Source organism: Bubalus bubalis, chromosome 20, assembly GCF_019923935.1.
Source record: "Bubalus bubalis isolate 160015118507 breed Murrah chromosome 20, NDDB_SH_1, whole genome shotgun sequence".
Classification (NCBI taxonomy): domain Eukaryota; kingdom Metazoa; phylum Chordata; class Mammalia; order Artiodactyla; family Bovidae; genus Bubalus; species Bubalus bubalis.
The window spans coordinates 37,069,355-37,088,482 of NC_059176.1; the positions used below are offsets into that span (position 1 = coordinate 37,069,355).

At 40.1% G+C, this 19,128-nt stretch overlaps 1 protein-coding gene across 1 annotated transcript in view; it reads right to left on the reverse strand.

Annotated features, from left to right (window-relative positions):
• Positions 1–19,128, reverse strand: part of PTPN9 (protein tyrosine phosphatase non-receptor type 9) — a 70,815-nt gene that overhangs the window by 37,948 nt on the left and 13,739 nt on the right. Inside the window, exon 2 of the mRNA XM_006080682.3 lies at positions 882–1,025. Within this exon, the coding sequence (XP_006080744.1) occupies positions 882–1,025 (144 nt within the window). The remainder of the gene's footprint in view (positions 1–881; positions 1,026–19,128) is intronic.

Sequence of the window (19,128 nt, forward strand, 5' to 3'; positions counted from 1 at the left end):
GAATCTACCCACTTTTTCTCTATTCTCACTAACACTATGCTTAATGACATGACAATCATCTCTCTCCTAATAAGTACAGCAGCCTTCTAATGGATCTGTCTCCACTATAGCCTTTCTGATCCATCCTCTAAACCACAGTGAAAAAAATCTTTCCAGAAAGCATATTTGATCAACACATTTTACTGTTTATACTGTCAATGAATTTCTCTGCCCTTAAGAAAAAGCAGATACTCTCTGATCTGGCCTTGTTTACCTCTGTTGCTCAATCTCCTGCCATACTCCCACCCCTATTGAGCATTTCCGCTCAGCTCAATTTCCCTCTTGCTACTAGGCATCTGAACTTGGCGTTCTCTCTGCCATACTCCCCCACTGTCCGATTCCTACTCACTCTTCTTACTTTAGAAGTCATTTCCTTCAGGAAAGCTTCCTTGAGTCTCCTAACTAAATTTCCTTTCCACAGAACACAGTTTTGTCCTATCATAGCTTTTCTGTAATTATTTGCTTACTCTCTCTTTCTAAACAGTAATCTCTGCACCTAGAACATAGTAGGTATATAATAAATAACTGTTGAATAAATGAATATTGAACAAGATGATCCATAAAATGGGTGTAAGTGAGCTTTAATCTTAAACTCATAAACTAATCCCAGTGTCTCTTATCCCCCTCTCCTTTTTTTTTTTTTTTTTAAATTTATTTAGGGAGAGTCTAAATATCTTCAGAAGGATTTTCTGACTTCAAGTAGGGCTCTTGGATACTGCTCCACTTCTTTTTTTTTTTTTTTATGGGAGTGGGGAGAAACACCATGTGTACAGACTGGCAGAGGCAACAGCAACATAGAGAGCCCCGGTGCCACACAGCAAGTCCATCTCTGAGCTACGTACTCTGTAGGAGTGAAACAACTCAATAGCGCGAAGCACATCAAACTTCCGGGCCATGAGGAATTTGACGGCCACATTCCAAGAGAGGGGGGATACGTTGTACTGAACTGTCCACTTGTTAATCTCTTCAAGAAACTGCTTGGTGGCCTGTTTGAAAAAGAAAATAAAGAATAATTATTAGAGAATATATTTACAGAAACAAAAAAATAAACAAGAAAAAAAAACAAACAAACCACTTTCTCCAAGCCCAAGCAAGTTTGAACCCCAAGGCAGCAGGGAAAAACAAAAGTTGGAAACAGATCTGAAATCAGAAATTATTACAATTCATACAATTCAACGAGGCCAGAAGCCAGAGCCAGGTTCAGAGAGCAGGGCTTACTTAGCGCAAGGATATATGAAGAAATAATGAGGGGGGAGAGCAAGGTTCCCAAATAAGATGCAAATTACTGGCCCCAAAGCAAAAAAATAAGCAGAGTTGTTTTTTTGTTTGTTTGTTTTTAAGGCTAAAAAAGAAGGGCCCCTCTGAAGGGTTACTGCATAATGCACAGGGCAGTAAAGCAGTCTCAGCTGCTGTTTTGGTCCCATAAGCTGGTCACACACAGTAAAACAATTAGAAAATGGTTTTGGCTTTGGAATTAGCAATACTGTTGAGAGCAGCAAAACGATTACGAAGAATTTAATGAATCTAAAGGCCAACTGCTCTTTGCCCTGACTGACCTCACAGGACCTCTCTGTGCTTCATACAGCAGCCCTCAAAGCTGGACACTAGTGGCCACAGAGTCATTAGCAGCTCCTCTGGATAGTGGTTGGAGGGAGGGGAGTGAAGGTGGAGAGCCTGCTACTGGGGGAAGGGTGGGAAAGTTTCATTCTCATGGTTTAATCCCAAACCGACAGGATGCCTACCTCCATAACTGTTGCTGTTTTTCAATCCACGTTCTTTTATCCTGCCTCACCCTACTTCTCCTTATGTTTTAACCAGTCTCTGCTCTAGCCAAACCACCCTTCTTTTCTTCATTTTAGAACAGGATTTACATCAGGATTTTTTGGCTTGCATATTTTAAATTGCCAAACATTTCCTACATTGCTATTTGGTCCCTTCCAACCAGAAACTTCTCTCACATATGGATCCAAAATGTGATCAACTTGATGAGAAGTCTGAGATTTAATTGATCAATCAACCCCACAGTTAAGATGTATTAATTAAACTATTATGTATTTAACTATTTGTTAATACCTAAAGGCCAACTGTTGTGCTACATATAAGGAATACAAAAATGAGGTTTGTTTCAAGAGGTATAAGACCAACCTACTATGTGACCATGGTCTCTAATTTTTCAGTTCAAAAATAGGGGAGAAAGGGTAACAGCAATGACCTGTTCAGAGTCTTGGCAACAAGTTCTACCTTGCAAATACAATCCAAATTGCTACATACGTGTTTAAACAAATAGCAAACTAGAGTCCCGGAAGAGTCAGCAATAGCTCATACCACAGCCCCCATTTCTAGGAAAGGAAAAAGGCACTTTACAAAGTGGAGCAAAATCTAAGAGGCCTGGGGCTGCATCTGAGCTTTAGAACCCTGCAGCTGAGGCAATATACCTCATATCAGCTAGAAAAGGAGGAAACCAGCAAAACTAATCAGACAAAGTGCATAAATAGAAAGAGCCAAGAAATAAAGGCTATGACGAAAAGCTTTTACAATCACTTTGGCCCAGAACCACTTGAAGTCAGACCAGAGAAATGAGTCTCAGAGAAGACAATAGGACAAACTTAGAATGCTCCACCAGAAAACAGTTGGAGTTGCCTCTGTGGGATGAGTGGTCAGCATCAGAATGAGGAAAGACGGAAGAGAAACTGGAGCATAAAGATCCCAGAGACAAAACTTCAGGAAAACTGGAAGGTTCCAGGAGATTTTGTAAAGGCTATTTGTTTAACATATCATCTTTTAAAGCCAGCACTTCTGGACGTCTCCAAAGCTGCCTGTAGAATAAAACACCAGAATAACAGAATATATTTTTCCTCCTTTTCTAATAAAAACAATAAACAGATAAATCAATATCCAGGTAGGAAGGGAAAATATAGTTAGATGACCAGGAGGTAATATGAATCACCTGTTAGGATGATTGTTTTTTATTTCTTATATCCCAATGAACTGACTCATTGGAAAAGACCCTGATGGTGAGAAAGACTAAGCCCAAGAGGAGAAGGGGACGACAGAGGATGAGATAGTTGTATGGCATCACCAACTCAATGGACATGAGTTTGAGCAAACTCCGGGAGACAGTGATGAACAGAGAGGCCTGGCATGCTGCAGTTCACGCGAAGAGTCGCCAAGAGTTGGACACGACCTAGTAACTGAACAACAACAACAACAAGAGAGACATACAGGTTTCACACACCTCCTTCAAGGTACATATTGGCTTCCTTCTTATTAGACTAAGTTCCTTCAGGTTCTTGATGTCGTGTAGCTCCCAAGAGCTGCTGCCTTGAGCTGACCTCTGTTCCCTGCTGGTCAGGATGTTATTCTTGGCTTTAAGCACGGGAACAATTCCTCCAGATTTGGCCTCACTAGGCTTTGCATGAAGAGAGTCGAGTGTCCGATAAACAAAGATGTGGTATTCACAGATACAAATACGCACATACACCACCTGTTATGTTCAGCCTCGGATTCACTCCCCTGTATCCCCACTCCTCTGGAGGAAGAGATGAACCTCTTACAGAAGCTAGAAAGGATGACCTTTCAACAACAGCCTCTCTCCAAACAGTTAATCAGATCTTTAACAGCCTCTCTCCAAATAGTTATCAGATCTCGTCCTCTGTTTAAACAAGGATTTGGCACAACCACTAAGGATAGACCAATTTGTGGTTCTGTTTGTTACCAGAAAAACAAGACCCAGATATTTTAATGAGCAGTACACTCTTCAGAAGGGATCACTGAAATTCCAGAAATTAATACTCAGTATATTTCCTGGTGAAAGAATGAACTAACCAAAAGGTGAATCACAGCTTACAAAATACTTCAGCTCAAGGTCAATGGTTTGAATCTATCTAGGCTTATAAGTAACCACAAGTTGTTAACATCTGGCGACTAAGGAGCGGTCACAGTTCAAACAGCCTTGGTCTTCCTCTGGGAAAAGGTCTGAACTGATGTGCAGAAAAACTAACCTTACCAGTTATAACCTTCCTCAATCAACTTGTTCAGCATAGGTAAATTTGTTTCAGCATAGTCAAAGCTTATTGTAGGGGAATTCCCTGGTGGTCCAGTGGCTGGGATTTCGTGTTCCCAGTGCAAGAGGCCTTAGGTTCAATCTTTGGTTGGGGAGCTAGATGCCACATATTGCAATTAAGACCTGGTATAGCCAAATTTTTTTAAAAAGCTTACTGTAATTATATATTTCTCTGAGTCTCTATTTCCTCATGAAAGGATAAGGCTTGAATAAGACAATGGATAGGAAGCATTCACCACAGAACCTGGTCCTTGGTAGGTAGTCTCTGAATGGATATTCATTCTCCTTTTTTTTCTTACTCCAGTCATTTCACACTAAAACTTCTTTCGACAGAGATAGAGCTCCTCAAAATCAAGTAACCACTGTTGCCTCTCTTTAGCCTGCAGCAATTCAATCTCTCTAATCCTTTTTATCCAAAAGCATAAATTTAAATTGGAAATTTCCAATACGTGTTCAACTGCAAGACAAAAGTCTTGAAAGGAGCAACTTATCCTCATTCAGGGCTCTGTGACAACATAGAAAAAGCCAGATCCAGAGGTATTTATACCCTTGCTCCCAACTCTAAATGCTTTTGTCCCTACACTGGCAGCTCTGGAGATTAACACTGCCATCCTGAGCACAAATCCTTTTCAGCAGCATCAAAATGACTTGAGAGTATTTCTCATCATAATACAGGAACAACTTTGTGCAGGGCAAACACGTGCACTGAAGCAAAAAAAAAAAAAGGCATTGAATACCTAAATAAGAAAAGTGATTCAATATAAGACTCAGTGTCTGCCTTTCACCAGTTGTGAGGTTACCTTTGTATTTTGGCAAATATGCCATTTTCCCATTAATTTCAGTGACAAACGCATTAGTAAATTTACCTTCCTCTTTTGCCTGTTTTCCCACCTTTCCTTCATTGTGAATTGTCTATTAATCCCTTTAGTCCATATACACCTGCCAGGAAACAGAATCTGAACTAAAATACACTAGATTGCTTTAATACAACAAAGTGAAGCCTGTTGAATTTTCAAACTAAAAACTACCATCTTCCCTTTAGCCCTCTGTTATTGTGTCAAACAGGGAAATAAACCTAGTCTCTTTGAATTAGTATTTACTGGTTACTCTCAAATACTTTCATTTTATCAGGAAAATTTTGCCTTTTCTTAAAATGTGATTTTAAAAGAGACGGTGTTTGCTTAAACAGGGTTTTACTGCATCTTGAAGGAAAAAGTTCTAAGAACAACTTCTGATTTTATCATGTTATGAAATAAGGTAATAAAGAAAATCTGCAAAAAAAGGGAAAAGGTCAATCAAAATCCAGCTGTTCTCATGTATTTAATAATTTAAAAGTTAAAATCAACAGAAAAATACTACTAAATATATGTACTTTTTTAAGTTTATGTCCCTACAGCCACCTCACTCTGCCCCCCCACCCCCCAACACACACACACATTTTGGGGAGAGGGAAGAAGAAAGTATACACTGTGTTGGTTCAGAGACTTGTTCCCTCCCTGGCAACCTTCCATGACTAGTAGCAGTAGCAGCTCTCTTCAAGGCAACAGAACAGCAGAGCTCTTTCAGGCATCCACTCATGTGGTCAGTCAAGCATTTACAAGTATTTGCTGAGGAACTACTTTGTGCTAGGGGCTTCCCTCGTAGCTCAGTCAGTAAAGAGTCTGACTGCAATGCAGGAGACCTGGGTCGGGATTCCTGGGTCGGGAAGATCCCCTGGAGAAGGAAATTGCAACCCACTCCAGTATTCTTGCCTGGAGAATCCCATGGACAGTGGAGACTGGCAGGCTACAGTCTCTAAGTCGCAAGAGTTGGACATGATTGAGCGACTAAGCACACACACACACACACTTTGTGCTAAGCAGTACAGTAGCTGTTCAGACATAACTCAGAGAGAAAAAGACCCATTCTGAGCAGGTTACAATCATTTAAACATGGAGACATGAATAGGTCAGCATCACATAGTTTAAGTTCTAAGATGTATGAACAGAGTACTGTGGGATTCAAACTCTCAGGAAAATTAAAAATAAATCTTTTTAAAAGAGTGCCTTGAAGGATGAGTAAAACTTTGCCAGGAAGAGATAAGAATTCTCATTAGAGAAAACAAAATGTGTGTAAAAGTGGACTTCCCTGGTGGTTCAGAGGCTAAGACTGCACTTCCAGTGCAGGGGGCCCAGGTTCAATCCCTGGTCAGGGGACTAGAGCCCACATGCCACAGCTAAGAATACGCATGCTGCAACTAAAAATCCCGAATGCTGCAGCAAAAACCAAAGATCCCACGTGTCTCAACTAAGACCTGGCGCAGCCAGGTAAATAAAAATAAATATTTTTTTAAAAAGAAAAGCAAGGGTTTTTTTTTAATATGTAAAGGCTGAGTCATGAAGGAATGGGGGTTACTGGGGGATACAGTGTAGCCGTGTGCCCAGTGTATATGACAGAGACTGGCAGAAGATGAGCTGACAGGGAGGCTGAGCCACACAGGAAAGGTCCGTAATTCTATACCCATGAAGGATTCAACAGAGATCCTTAAGAGAAGGGATGAAATAAGTTTAGTTCTCCTCTCCCAGCTAAAAATGACTCTTCCAGCAGTGGAGAAGCCAGACAGAAGGAAAAAACTGCAGTAGGGAGGGAAGTTCTGTTAAGTCAAGGATTGTGCTCACTCAGTTGTGTCTAACTCTTTGGACCCCACGGACTGTAGCCCACCAGGCTCCTCTTTCATGAGATTTCCCAGGCAAGAAGACTGCAGTGGGTTGCCATTTCCTCCTTGAGGGGATCTTCCCAACCCAAGGATGGAACCCACATCTGTGGCTCCCACACTGGCAGGTAGATTCTTTACCACTGAGCCACCTGGGAAGCTGAAGTCAAGGATCATATTTATTTTTATTCACTTAGCTCCTAGCACTGTGCCTGGCATAAATAAACATCTCTAATAATATCTAATAAATACATATGAATGAATTATGAACAAAAGAACTCTAAACAATATTAACATTTAGAGGGCAGAGGAGGAAGAACCAAGGAACTTTTAAGATTCACTTTTGGAAGTACAAATGACCACTGAGTATCAAATGTGAATGAAAAAACAAGAGTTGTGAAATATCCCCTACACACAAACATACACAATTACCTACAGACTCAGATGGTTTTTATGCTATATTCTATTAAAGCTTCATGGTACAGATAATGCTTTTGTTGTAGAAACACCAATATAATAGAGAACAAATACATCATAACCAAAGAAACTCTTCCCAGGAATGAAAAGACACTTTAACATAAGGACATCTACCAGAGCAATTTTCTATATTAACAGATACTAATGGAGAAAAAGTATATAACCTTCTCAAGAGATGCTGAAAATGCACAGTATAAAAACACCCATTATAATTTTTTTTTTTTAAACTGAGCAAACTTCCCTCAAGGGATAGAGGGATCAACTGCTGAGCTCATGTACTGCAACTACTGAAGACCACAAGCCTAGAGCTCACTCCACAACAAGGGAAACCAGCACCATGAGACGCCAGCAAGCCTCAGCCAGAGGAAGCCCAAGGGCAACAAAGACCCACCGCAGTCATGAATAAATACATAAAGAGTTAAAATAATTCTTGAAAAAAAAGAGAAACCTGACTCATAAAGACAGGACTTTAAAGAAGAGAATAAAATCCAAAAATAATCTTAAGTATATGCAGAATTTGTATACATAATCCTTGTGTATATGATACAAATGATATGTCAATTAATAGGAAAAGTGTATTATATGAATCTGTTCATACATGCATAAAGTATTTGTAGAAGAATACAACAGAAAAAAAAAACTGATAATATTGATCATCTCTGAGGAGAGGAAATGAACTGAGACTAGGAAATAGGGTAAACTATAAACTTTCACATCTTTTAAACTACATCTGGATTGAATCCAGGTCTTCCGTGTTGCAGGCAGATTCTTTACCATCTAGCCACCAGGGAAGTCCAACCTAGTCAAAAAGTAAATAAAATTTATAGATATTAAAAGATAAATAAAAAGGGATACCATTTTCTTCTATCAACTGATGATAGTTTGCAAGATTGACATATATAGTACTGACAAGAATATGGGGGAATTCCTTGGTGGGCCAGTGATAGAACTTGGTGCTTTCACTGTGGGGACCTGGGTTCAATTCCTGGTCTGGGAACTAAGACCCAGCAAGTGGCAAAGGGCAGCCAAAAAAAAAAAAAGAGAGAGAATGTAAGAAATGAATGCTTTCACACAATGTGGCAACTATATAATTTATAACACTTTTTAAAAAAATCAATTTGGCACTTTAAGCATAGTTCTAAATGTGCAAATCTTATGACCCACACAACCACTTCCAGGAATCCACTGTACAGAAATATAAACATGAATTGTAAAAGACAAATACACACACAGAGTTGTTTCTAATATTTTGCCATTAAAAATAATGCTGCAATGAATACCAGACAAACGGTTATTTACTGCAGCACTGTCTCTAATGACACAATGTTAGAAATAACCTAAATGACGAATAAATAAGGTAATGAATAAATTATGGAATGTTCACACACAGGACCACCACATCCACAAAGTACATCAGTTTTCTGTTAAAAACACTGAGACACCACAAACATGGCATCAATCTGTAAAACACAGAACCAAACACCTTTTATCCTTTTATTCCATGCTAATACTTTTGTTTCAGAAAAAAAAAAAAGGAAAAATATATATGAATTTCAAATCGATCCAAAATAGTTCTATTTGCTTACTTAAATCACTACCAATGTTACTTAAATTATACTATAATTACTACCACCAAAAACTTTCTTAAAATGAAAAAAAGATCCTCCAATGGCAGCCTGACAAAATTCCTAACCAAAAAAAAACATGGTTAGAAATGAAAACCAAATCTGTGCAGCCATTCCAAACTATAAGTGGTCCTCATTTTAAATGCAATAACTGACCTTTTCATTTATTTTTTAAAAAGAAAAATACATAACTTTTTCCCATAAAAAAGTGAACTTACCACAGATCAATTAACCAAGTAAAAAGCTGTTAACATCTCAGTGATTTATCAAAAAGTGGAAACAGTGACAGATTTTATTTTATTGGGCTCCAAATTCACTTCAGACAGTGACTGCAGCCACAAAATTAAAAGACACTTGCTCCTTGGAAGAAAAGCTATGACAAACCTAGACAGTGTATTAAGAAGCAGAGATATCACTTTGCTGACAAAGGTCCCTACAGTCAAAGCTATGATTTTTAGAAGACTGAGCGCCAAAGAATTGATGCTTCTGAACTGTGGTGCTGGAGAAGACTCTTCAGAGTCCCTTGGACAGCAAGGAGATCAAATCAGTCAATCCTAAAGGAAATCAACCCTGAATATTCACCGGAAGAACTGATGCTGAATCTGAAGCTCCAATCCTTTGGCCACATGATGCAAAGTGCAGACTCATTGGAAAAGACCCTGATGCTGGGAAGACTGAGGGCAGGAGGAGAATATGGCAACAGAGAATGAGATGTTTGGACGGCATCATAGACTCAATGGACATGAGTTTGAACAAACTCAAGCAGATAGCAAAGGACAGGGAAGCCTGGCATGCTACAGTCCACGGGGTTGCAAAGAGTCGGACACGACTTAGTGACTGAACAACAACTCCTAGTCTACCTCCCACTGGGGTCAGTTCTAGGATCATTCTTACAGCAGTTGAAGAATACAAGAAGACAACAGAGGTGGTGCCTGCAATCAGACCTGCTTCACTTTCTTTTGTAAGTACTCACAATGCACTCAAGTCTGATTTCTATTCACTTTTGCTTCATTGTCCTTATTTATTTTCTCTATTTCAATGGATCAAACTTTAAAAAAATTAATTTCACTTTCATTCGTTTTTTATTTTTAATGCTTTCTTTCAAAAAGAGAAACTATGGGATATTTTAATGTCTCTAAATTTTGATTCCTTGGGCCTTAGCTATAAGAAATTCTGTATTTCACACTTCCTAATATATAAAACATGACATACAATTCTTAAATCCATATATTCAAATAGATAGACATTTCTACCTTTCAGTGGTTCCCCAGTTTTCTCTAGCAATATACTAAATACAAAGCTCCTTCAGAGAAGAGACAGTAAATGTAATTTGTTTATAAAAGATAAACCATTAATAGCAATCTGGAGAACAGTAATTTGGGAACTCACAACCAGTGACTTAAAAACACTTAGAATCTTGCACAGTGGATATTCAAATTTTTTCTTACTTTTTTTTCTTGGCCATGGCATGCAGGATCTTACTTCTCCCACCAGGGATTGAACCTGTGCCCCCTACAGGATGCACATCTTAACTGATGGACCACCAGCAAGTCCTGAAATTTTTCTTTCTTTAAAGATATCCCCAAAAAAATAAATAAATAAATAAATAAATAAAGATATCCCCACACCAGCAGTTGTCTCTATTCTGGTATCCATGTGTTAAACTATATAAAATCTCTTTCTTGGGACTCCCCTGGTAGTTCAGCAGTTAAGAATCCTCTTTGCAATGCAGGGGATGTGGGTTCGATCCCTGGCTGGGAAACTAAGATCCTACATGCTGCATGGTGTGGCCAAAATAATTAATTATTAAAAAATCTCTTTCTTTCACTCATTAAGAGACCAAGGAAACCTCAAATTCAAAGGCCTACAAATCCCATCAAAAATGCTAAGTCCCGATAACCAGGAAAGAGGGCCTAACACCATCCTCCTGGTAAAACCACTTGGGGCTGGTTCTGAAATTCAGACTCTTCCATCTATTAATCAAGCATTGTGCAAGAACCAAAAAGAATAAAAACTAATTGCTATTATAGGATTAACATCACAATGGGAACTGAATAGCAAGAAACCTAAAGTAGGGCTGACCAAACAAAGCTTCCCATAAGAGTCCAAAGCTTCAAGCAATACTGAAGAACCAGAGCTAATTGAGTTATTAAACATGAAAAGCTCCTCAACCTTAGTAACTTCCTACCAGCAGAAGTGAAGTCCTAGGGTTTATAAGCACTCCAACAGTCAAGCATGAAGGCCTCAGACCAGGAATAGCTATTCACCAATTCCTGATGAACAAGAAATGCTCTATTCTTTTCAAAGTGCTCTTTCTGTCTCCCCTGGCTCATGGTTCCCTTCATAAGTAGAGAGCACTGGTCACATATTACAGTAAAGAAGGCAATTCAATCCATTCCCTTTTTTACAGCAAGACTCTGCCCCTCTCTGTTCACATAGACCAAAGAGTGTGGTCCAGCAAGAAGCAACCACTTGAGAAGCATTTAACATGCACCAAAGAAGGAACGTGTGTACAGCATGTGTGTGTTCAGTTGCTCCAGTTGTGTCGAACTCTTTATGACCCTATGAATGGTAGCCTGCCAGGATCCTCCGTCCATGGGATTCCCCAGGCAAGAATATTGGAGTAAGTTGCCATGCCCTCCTCCAGGGGATCTTCCTGACCCAGCGATTGAACTCCTACATCTCCTGCATTGGCAGGCAGGTTCTTTACCACTAGCACCACCCAGGAAGCCTGGAATATATCATATTCAACCACTTAAAGAAATCAAAGCACATAGAGCCTAAGGAAGCTGTTCAAGGTCACTCAACTAATAAATGGCATAGCTGAGGTTTTGAGGCTTGAATTCAAAACTTTTCAAATCCTACAGTCTTTCTACCCACTAAGTGGCCTTGAGAAATACTGGATACACATCATTCATCTCATCAACATATATACTGTATCAGCAGTTCCCAACCTTTTTGACACCAGGGACCAGTTTTGTGGAAGACAAGTGTTCACCTCCTGCTATGTGGCCTGGTTCCTAACAGGCCACAGACCAGTACTGGCTGGGACATTACCTGAAATATATATTATGACATACATAGTATGTTGTGTGTTTGTCTATGCACAAAATTACTCTGGAAGGATATATTATAAACTGGTAACACTGCTTGTCTCAGAGGAGAACTAGGTGGCTGAGAGAGATGGCAAGAGGGAGGATATTTACCAAATTCTTCTCTGTACCTTTTTAAGTTTAAATCATGTGACTACATTATCTACCCCCAAAATAAAACATATTAATTTTATATAGTCTCTAACTAAAATATATATAATAAGGTTATCTGAACACAATGCCACCAAATGATGAGCTTGTTGATAGTCTATCAGCCTTCCTATCAAGGCCAAAGATGATGAGTTAGTGAGCTCTACAAAGGGATAAAGGATTATAGCTGCTTTTTGGAACCTTCAGGACTAAACAGAAGAACTGACTCACTGAAAAAGACTCTGATGCTAGGAAAGATTGAAGGCAAAGGAGAAGAGGGTGGAAGAGAATGAGATGGTTAGATAGCAATACCAGCTCAAGGGACGGACTTTGAGCAAACTCCAAGAGATAGTGGAGGAGAGAGGAGCCTAGCGTGCTACAGCCCATGGGGTTGCAAAAGTCGGACACAACTTAGCGACTGAACAACAACAAGCACTAAACAAGATGTTCCAAGGCACTGCAGAATTGTGCCACATTCGCTTTCCTGATGGAGGTCTTTGCCAAAAGCATGTTTACTAAACACAAGCTGGCATCTCTCCTCTCAGGCTTATAAATACCACTCTCCAGACAACGGTTATCAAAGAGGATGAAGAACTCCCAGAGACAATGGAGGAAATAATTCAACAAGAAAATAAAGAAACAAACATTTCTGAATTGTCATAGGAAAAAATTCATGTCCAGAGGTAGAGGGGCACAAGAATATAACACAGGCAAGAAACACAGGAAAAACAAAACAAAACAGAAATCTGGAGAATAAACAGGAAGCTCCTCACCATCAACAAGAGCAAAGCCATCCATGTTTCCAGGGGGAAACAGGGGTTGTGGGGACTGGGGGTGACCTCCATAAGAACAAACCCAAAGGCAGCCTGCCAGCTGCTACCCATTCCAGCTGGTTAATAAGAGGGTGAACTATACAACCAGAAGAACCTGGAATGTATTTCTAGAGAAAAAAAAAAAATCCAAAGGATTTGTGGTACCCAGGCGATAGGGGAGGCCTTTAGTAACAATTCTCTCTTCTTCCAATTGCTGGCTGAGACATCAGAGAAGAAAGGAGGATGTGAATGACTATCAGTAAATCAGATATGCCAGATCCTGCTGGAACATTCTTCTCCTTTCCCTCCTCCCAACCCTGGCTTACTTCTATTCACCCTTTATTTGTTGTTTGTGTTCAGTTGCTCAGTCGTGTCCAACTCATTGCGACCCCATGGACTGCAGCACACCAGGCTTCCCTGTCCTTTGCCATCCCCCAGAGCTTACTCAAACTCATGTCCATTGAGTCAGTGATGCTATCCAACCATCTCATCCTCTGTCGTCCCCTTCCCCTCCCGCCTTCAATCTTTCCCATCATCAGGGTCTTTTCTAATGTGTCAGTCTAAATCCCACTTCTTCATCCTGGAAGTTTTCACTGTCTTCCACCCAGGCACACAGTATTATAAAAGCTATTGTCTACCTGCTCCTGTTGGCCTGTAAGTTTAGGGAGGTGCAAGGGCCCAGTCTCGCATGCTCACAGATGCATACGCAACACCAAGCACATTGCATGGCACCATTCTGATGAGTGAACGTACGAATGATGATGGGCTCTCAGCTTGCTAAAAGAGTGGTGTTGACAAGTAGTAGGAAGAATATATTCGTCTGAATGCTTGCTGATCTGATTATGAGAGTTTAAAACTGAAAACTGAGTGAGAAAAATTCCTGGATAAAACTGGCAAAGAATACCAGGAATGACATAAGAAAAGCAATGAGAGAGTAAACTATGAAGTCACAAAAGAAAATATCTGAAAATTAAATTGCCACTATCTTAAGACATCTAGTGAACTTCCTGGTGGTCCAGGGGTTAGGACCTCATGCTTCCACTGCAGAGGGCAGTTCAGTCCTTCAGTTGGGAATTGAGATCCTGCAAGCCATGCAGAGCAACCAGAAAATAAATAAATAAAATTAAAAGGACTGAAGAAAAGAGAAAATGCAAAGGAATAAAGGAGGTTTATTATTTTTTTTAAAAAAAGACATCTATAAGAGAGATGTCCAAAATAAGTTAAAGTTTACAAATTTTATGAAGTAAGACATGTTCCTACCCATGAATATCTGAGTATAATGAATTTGTGAATGCTGTATGCCAATGGATGGGCAAATCTCACTCAAATCTTTTTTCTATATGTAATTTATTTATTTTTGGCTGTGCTGGGTCTTTACTGCTACGTAGGCTTTTCTCTAGTTGCAGTGAGTAAGCTGCGGCTCCTCTTTAGCTCCAGCGCATGGGCTTCTAATTGTGGCAGCTTCTCTTGTTGCAGAGCACGGGCTCTAGGGCGTGCAGGCGTCAGCAGCTGTGGCTCCTGGGCTCCAGAGTATAAGTTCAACAGTTGTGGCGCACGGACTTAGTTGTTCCTTGGCATGTGGAGTCTTCCCAGATCAGGGATCAAACCTGTGTCCCCTGCATTAGCAGGCAGATCGTTTACACACACACCTAGCCCTGGCCAACGTTTATTTTTAAGTTGGCTTTGAGGAGTTCCCTGGTGGTCCACTGATTAGGGCTCAGTGCTTTTGCTTTCACTGCTGGGGCCCAGGTTTGATCCCTAGTCAGGAAACTAAGATCCCACAAACTAAGTGGTGAGGCCAAAAAATAAAGTGGGCTTTGAGCTTTTAGGCAGGGGAATACTGATCACCAGAAGCAATTTACTGAAAACAAGTCTTTAAAGAAAGAATACACTGGACTGAAAAGTAATGAATGTACTATTTAGCAGTGATACTCAAAAGTGACATCTTGCAGACAAGTAGTAGTGGAATCACCAAGGAAGTCAGAAATGCAGACCACAGGCCTCACCACATTTAATCAGAATCCTCATGTTAACAAGATCCTAGATGACTCTTCTGTGTGATTATGTTTGAAAATCACTGATGTACAAAACAGATCTACTTTTAGCAAGGCATCTGATGAGCATTTCATGCTATCTTTGTGGACGGAAAGATTTCCTTCTATTAATTTCTGTATATTTGGCAATCAAAATGTTAAGCAGGACTCCCCGGTGGTTAAGAATCTGCCTGCCAATGCAGGGGACAGGGTTCAATCTCCAACCTGGGAAGATTCCACATGCCAAAGGGCAAATAATAAGCCCATGCACCACAACTACTGAGCCCACAAATACTAAAGCTCACATGCCTAGAGTCTGTACTCTGCAACAAGAGACGCCACCACAGTGAGAAGCCTGAGCACTGCAATTAGAGACAGAAGCCTCCGCTTGCAACAACTACAGAAAGCCCGCACACAGCAACGAAGATCCAGTGCAGCCAAAAATAAGTAAATTAAAAAATGTTAAATGTTAAGCAGTTGATTACTTATTTAATTCGCTAATAACCCTACAAAGTGGGCATTATTATCTGTAATTTGCAGATATTCATAGTAGCAAATATTAAATTGTTTCAAGGATTTCATATATATTAACTTATTTAATCCTCATAACAATTCTTTACTAGTGTTACCTACATTTTACGTATGATGAAACTAAGGCAAAAAGGGATTAAGCTGCTTACTCATAATCACACAGAACTTACGGTACAGTTCCTAACCACTTCTTTCTACAGCCAAGTGTGCTGCCACAGTGGGGCTTATGATAAACCCTGCGAGAAACAATAAACAATTACACCCAAAGACAGTCAATTTTTTTAAAAAATGAGTGGGACCTGAAGTGGGAGATTTTAAAGGATATTAAAAAAAAAAAAGATGTTAAAGAATTCTCTGAAAGAAGGGAGACAGATAGACTAATGTTTACTGAAAGCCTACAGTATGCTTGCTAGCCCACACGTCAAGCACTTTGCATCCATGTTGTTTATAGTCAACTTTTCCAATGGCGGGTATTGAGACGTTTTATGTTTGAGGAAATGGAGGCCCAGACAAGTTAAGTACTTTGCCAATTCACACTACTCCTGATGATTCAACCAAGATTCCAAAACCAAGCCTGACTGTAAAGCTCACACTCTGTTCCTTGACTTGCTCTACATCCCTCCCTGGCCTACAAATGACCTAGATAGGGGCACTGGGCCAGGTTGACCATGTAAGAGGAGAGCTAAGCTTAGACAACAAACATATTGTAAAATAGAAAACAGATCTAAAAGACCAAAACAGGATAGAACAATGGGCTAGAATGGTACTCAGAAGTGAAGCTTTGGGGTCAGACAGACAAGGGTTGGAATACCAGGATCTAGCACTTAGTGTTTAGAATGCAAGTAAGTTACTCCTTTGAGCCTTAAAGACTCCACACCTTTAAAAAGCGAGTAATGGGACTTCCCTGGTGGTGCAGCAGATAAGAATCCGCCTGCCAGACAGGGATTCCATCCCTGGCCTGGGAAGACTCCACGTGCTCTGGAGCAACTAAGCCCATGCACCACAACTACAGAGCCCACGCTCTGCAGCCCCTCAGCCCCAACTACTGAAGTCCCCGTGCCTAAAGCCCATGCTCCGCAACGAGAGAAGCCCCTGCTTGCTGCAACTAGAGAAAGCCCTCGTAAATGAAGCAGTGAAGACCCAGTACAGCCAAAAATAAAATAAATCACACAAACAAATAAAATGGGAATAACACGCCCACAGAATTGGTGTAAGAGGGAAGAAAAAGTAATATTTGTAAAGTTTTTGACTCTTAAAGCTCAACAAATGGTAGTGAACATTAAATCTAACAAAATGATATTTAAGGATAAAGGCAAGAAAATAAATTTTAGAAGCATCAGATGAAATTTAACAGAAGCTCATAAGAAAAGACTTAGGAATCTTAGTTGACTTGAATCTATTAGTCAACAGTTAATTAAAACTGCCAAAAATTGTTTTGAATTTGGAGCACATTACAGAAGCGTGGTGCCCAAAACAAGGGGGCCTATCAGACATTGTTTGTAATAGTGTCTTCAGTTCTGATGCTAAACTTTAAGATGGTCACTGGCAAATAAAAATCAGTCCAAGAAAAGATCAGAGTGGTGAGATGCTTTGAAAATGTAATAGCTAGTTCCTTCTTTTTTGGTTTTATATTCCCTCCCACTTCACACAATGAATCTACCCTCTCAACTGCTTCCATTCCCTAATAACTAGCACATCACCCCCATATATCTCCTCCCCCCATCTTCATCTCCATCCCCCTCTCCTCACCCTCTCTCACACCCCTCAGCTCAGTTTTGCCAATGTCAAATGGATCTAACAGGGCTGATTTGTCAATTTCTAATCCAACACTTTAGGATTCAGCACCTCAGATCTGTGGCTAACCTGGTCCTGGCCTGCATATTAGACCAGCTGTTGCTTATCGACACCAAATTTAACTGGCCCAGTTTTATTCCTATGGCCAAGCCTTAGGTTACTGAATCTTGACTGTCACACATTCAAGAAACTGGGACCACGACCTCAAATGGAATCTGGCTGGGAGACTGCAAATTGGGCAATGTCAGTCATCCAGACATCTCAAACTTGTTGGATTAATACTTCCAAATCCAAGGAGGCCTCTCACTAACTAAAGGACAAACTTACTCACATTCATAAAACAATACAAGCAAATCAGTTTATTGTACCGAAGAGGCCTACAAAGAATGAAGCCTGGAAAAGCTGCCTACAATCTGGTCGTCCTCACTGCAATGTCCCATTTTCAACTCCAAACAGAACAAGCTCAGCTCCTGTACAGGACCCAGACAGGAAAATCTGGTAACTCCTAGGTCCAGATTCTCAGGGGAACTGACATTGGAGTAACACAAGCTTCTTATGGACTGGCCCTGTCAAAGCTGGCAGGTTTTTCCTAGCTAAATCTGAACAGCCTGTGTCTTCTTTCATTCAATATTTCCTTGGAAGCCGAGCATCTCTCTAGGGAATGCCATCTGCAGTGGACATCAGGTGTCTCAATGCCTTGTTTTGCAGACATCCGGGTTCCCTTTCTACTTCTCAAGTAGTAAGGCTCTGCTCTTTCTTTGGATCAGATCGTGGTAAATGCTAGTCTTTGGAACAACACAGTTCTAGTACAGAATGAGATGATTCCTGCAGCTTTCAGCCCATTCAGATAATACCTAGAGTTCCAGAGCAATTTGTAAGCAATTTGTAAATCTTTCCTTTCCAAAGTGAACTGAAATGTTTAAACTCAGTTCTAAATGATTCCCCAACCAGTACAACAACACCCTAGTTATTTTCTGGACTACCAGTTCTCCAACTTGAGCATGCATTTGGAGACTTGTTAAAATACATACTGTTAGACCTCAGCCCTAGAGTTCCTGACTCAGTAGGTCCGGGATAAGACGTGAATATTTGCATTTTTAACAAGCTCCCAAGGCATGCCTATGCTGCTGATCTGGAGACTACACGTTGAGAACCAGGGCTCTAGATCAACAATATTTCAAGTCATTCCCAGAACTGTACTGGGAATGGGGTGGGGGGTGAGGGGAGGAGACGAGAATGCTATATATACAGGGTCCATTTATACCATAACACTCAGAACTTTGTTCTTCACAGAAAACTCCTTATTCTCCTACAGAGTAGAAGTGAACTGAGATCTCACAGGTGAAATATTCAGGAGTTTAAACACATGACAATTCACATTCTAACAAATCATTAACATAGATACACCCAGAAACAATAAATAGTACTTCTATAAGGGATTCTAGGCTTAAGATCAGGAGCCAAGGAGAAGCGGAAGTAACACCTATTCTCTTTCCTTTGACTCACCAGCTGCATTATTCACTAAATGAATTAAGATTCATAAAACACTTTGAATGGTGCTTAACTGTTATTTTTTTACTATGATATAATATACAAAATACTTTTGATTTTTTTCACCATTTTTAAGTACACAATTCAGTGGCATTAAATGCTTTCACAAAGTTGGGTGAAACATCACCACTATCTAGTCCCAAAACTTCTCCATAACCCTCAACAAAACCTGTATACTCATCAAACAGTAACTCCTTTCCACCTCCCCCCAGTCCCTGGTATTCTACTGTCTCCATGAATCTGTACCTTATACAAGTGGAATCATACAT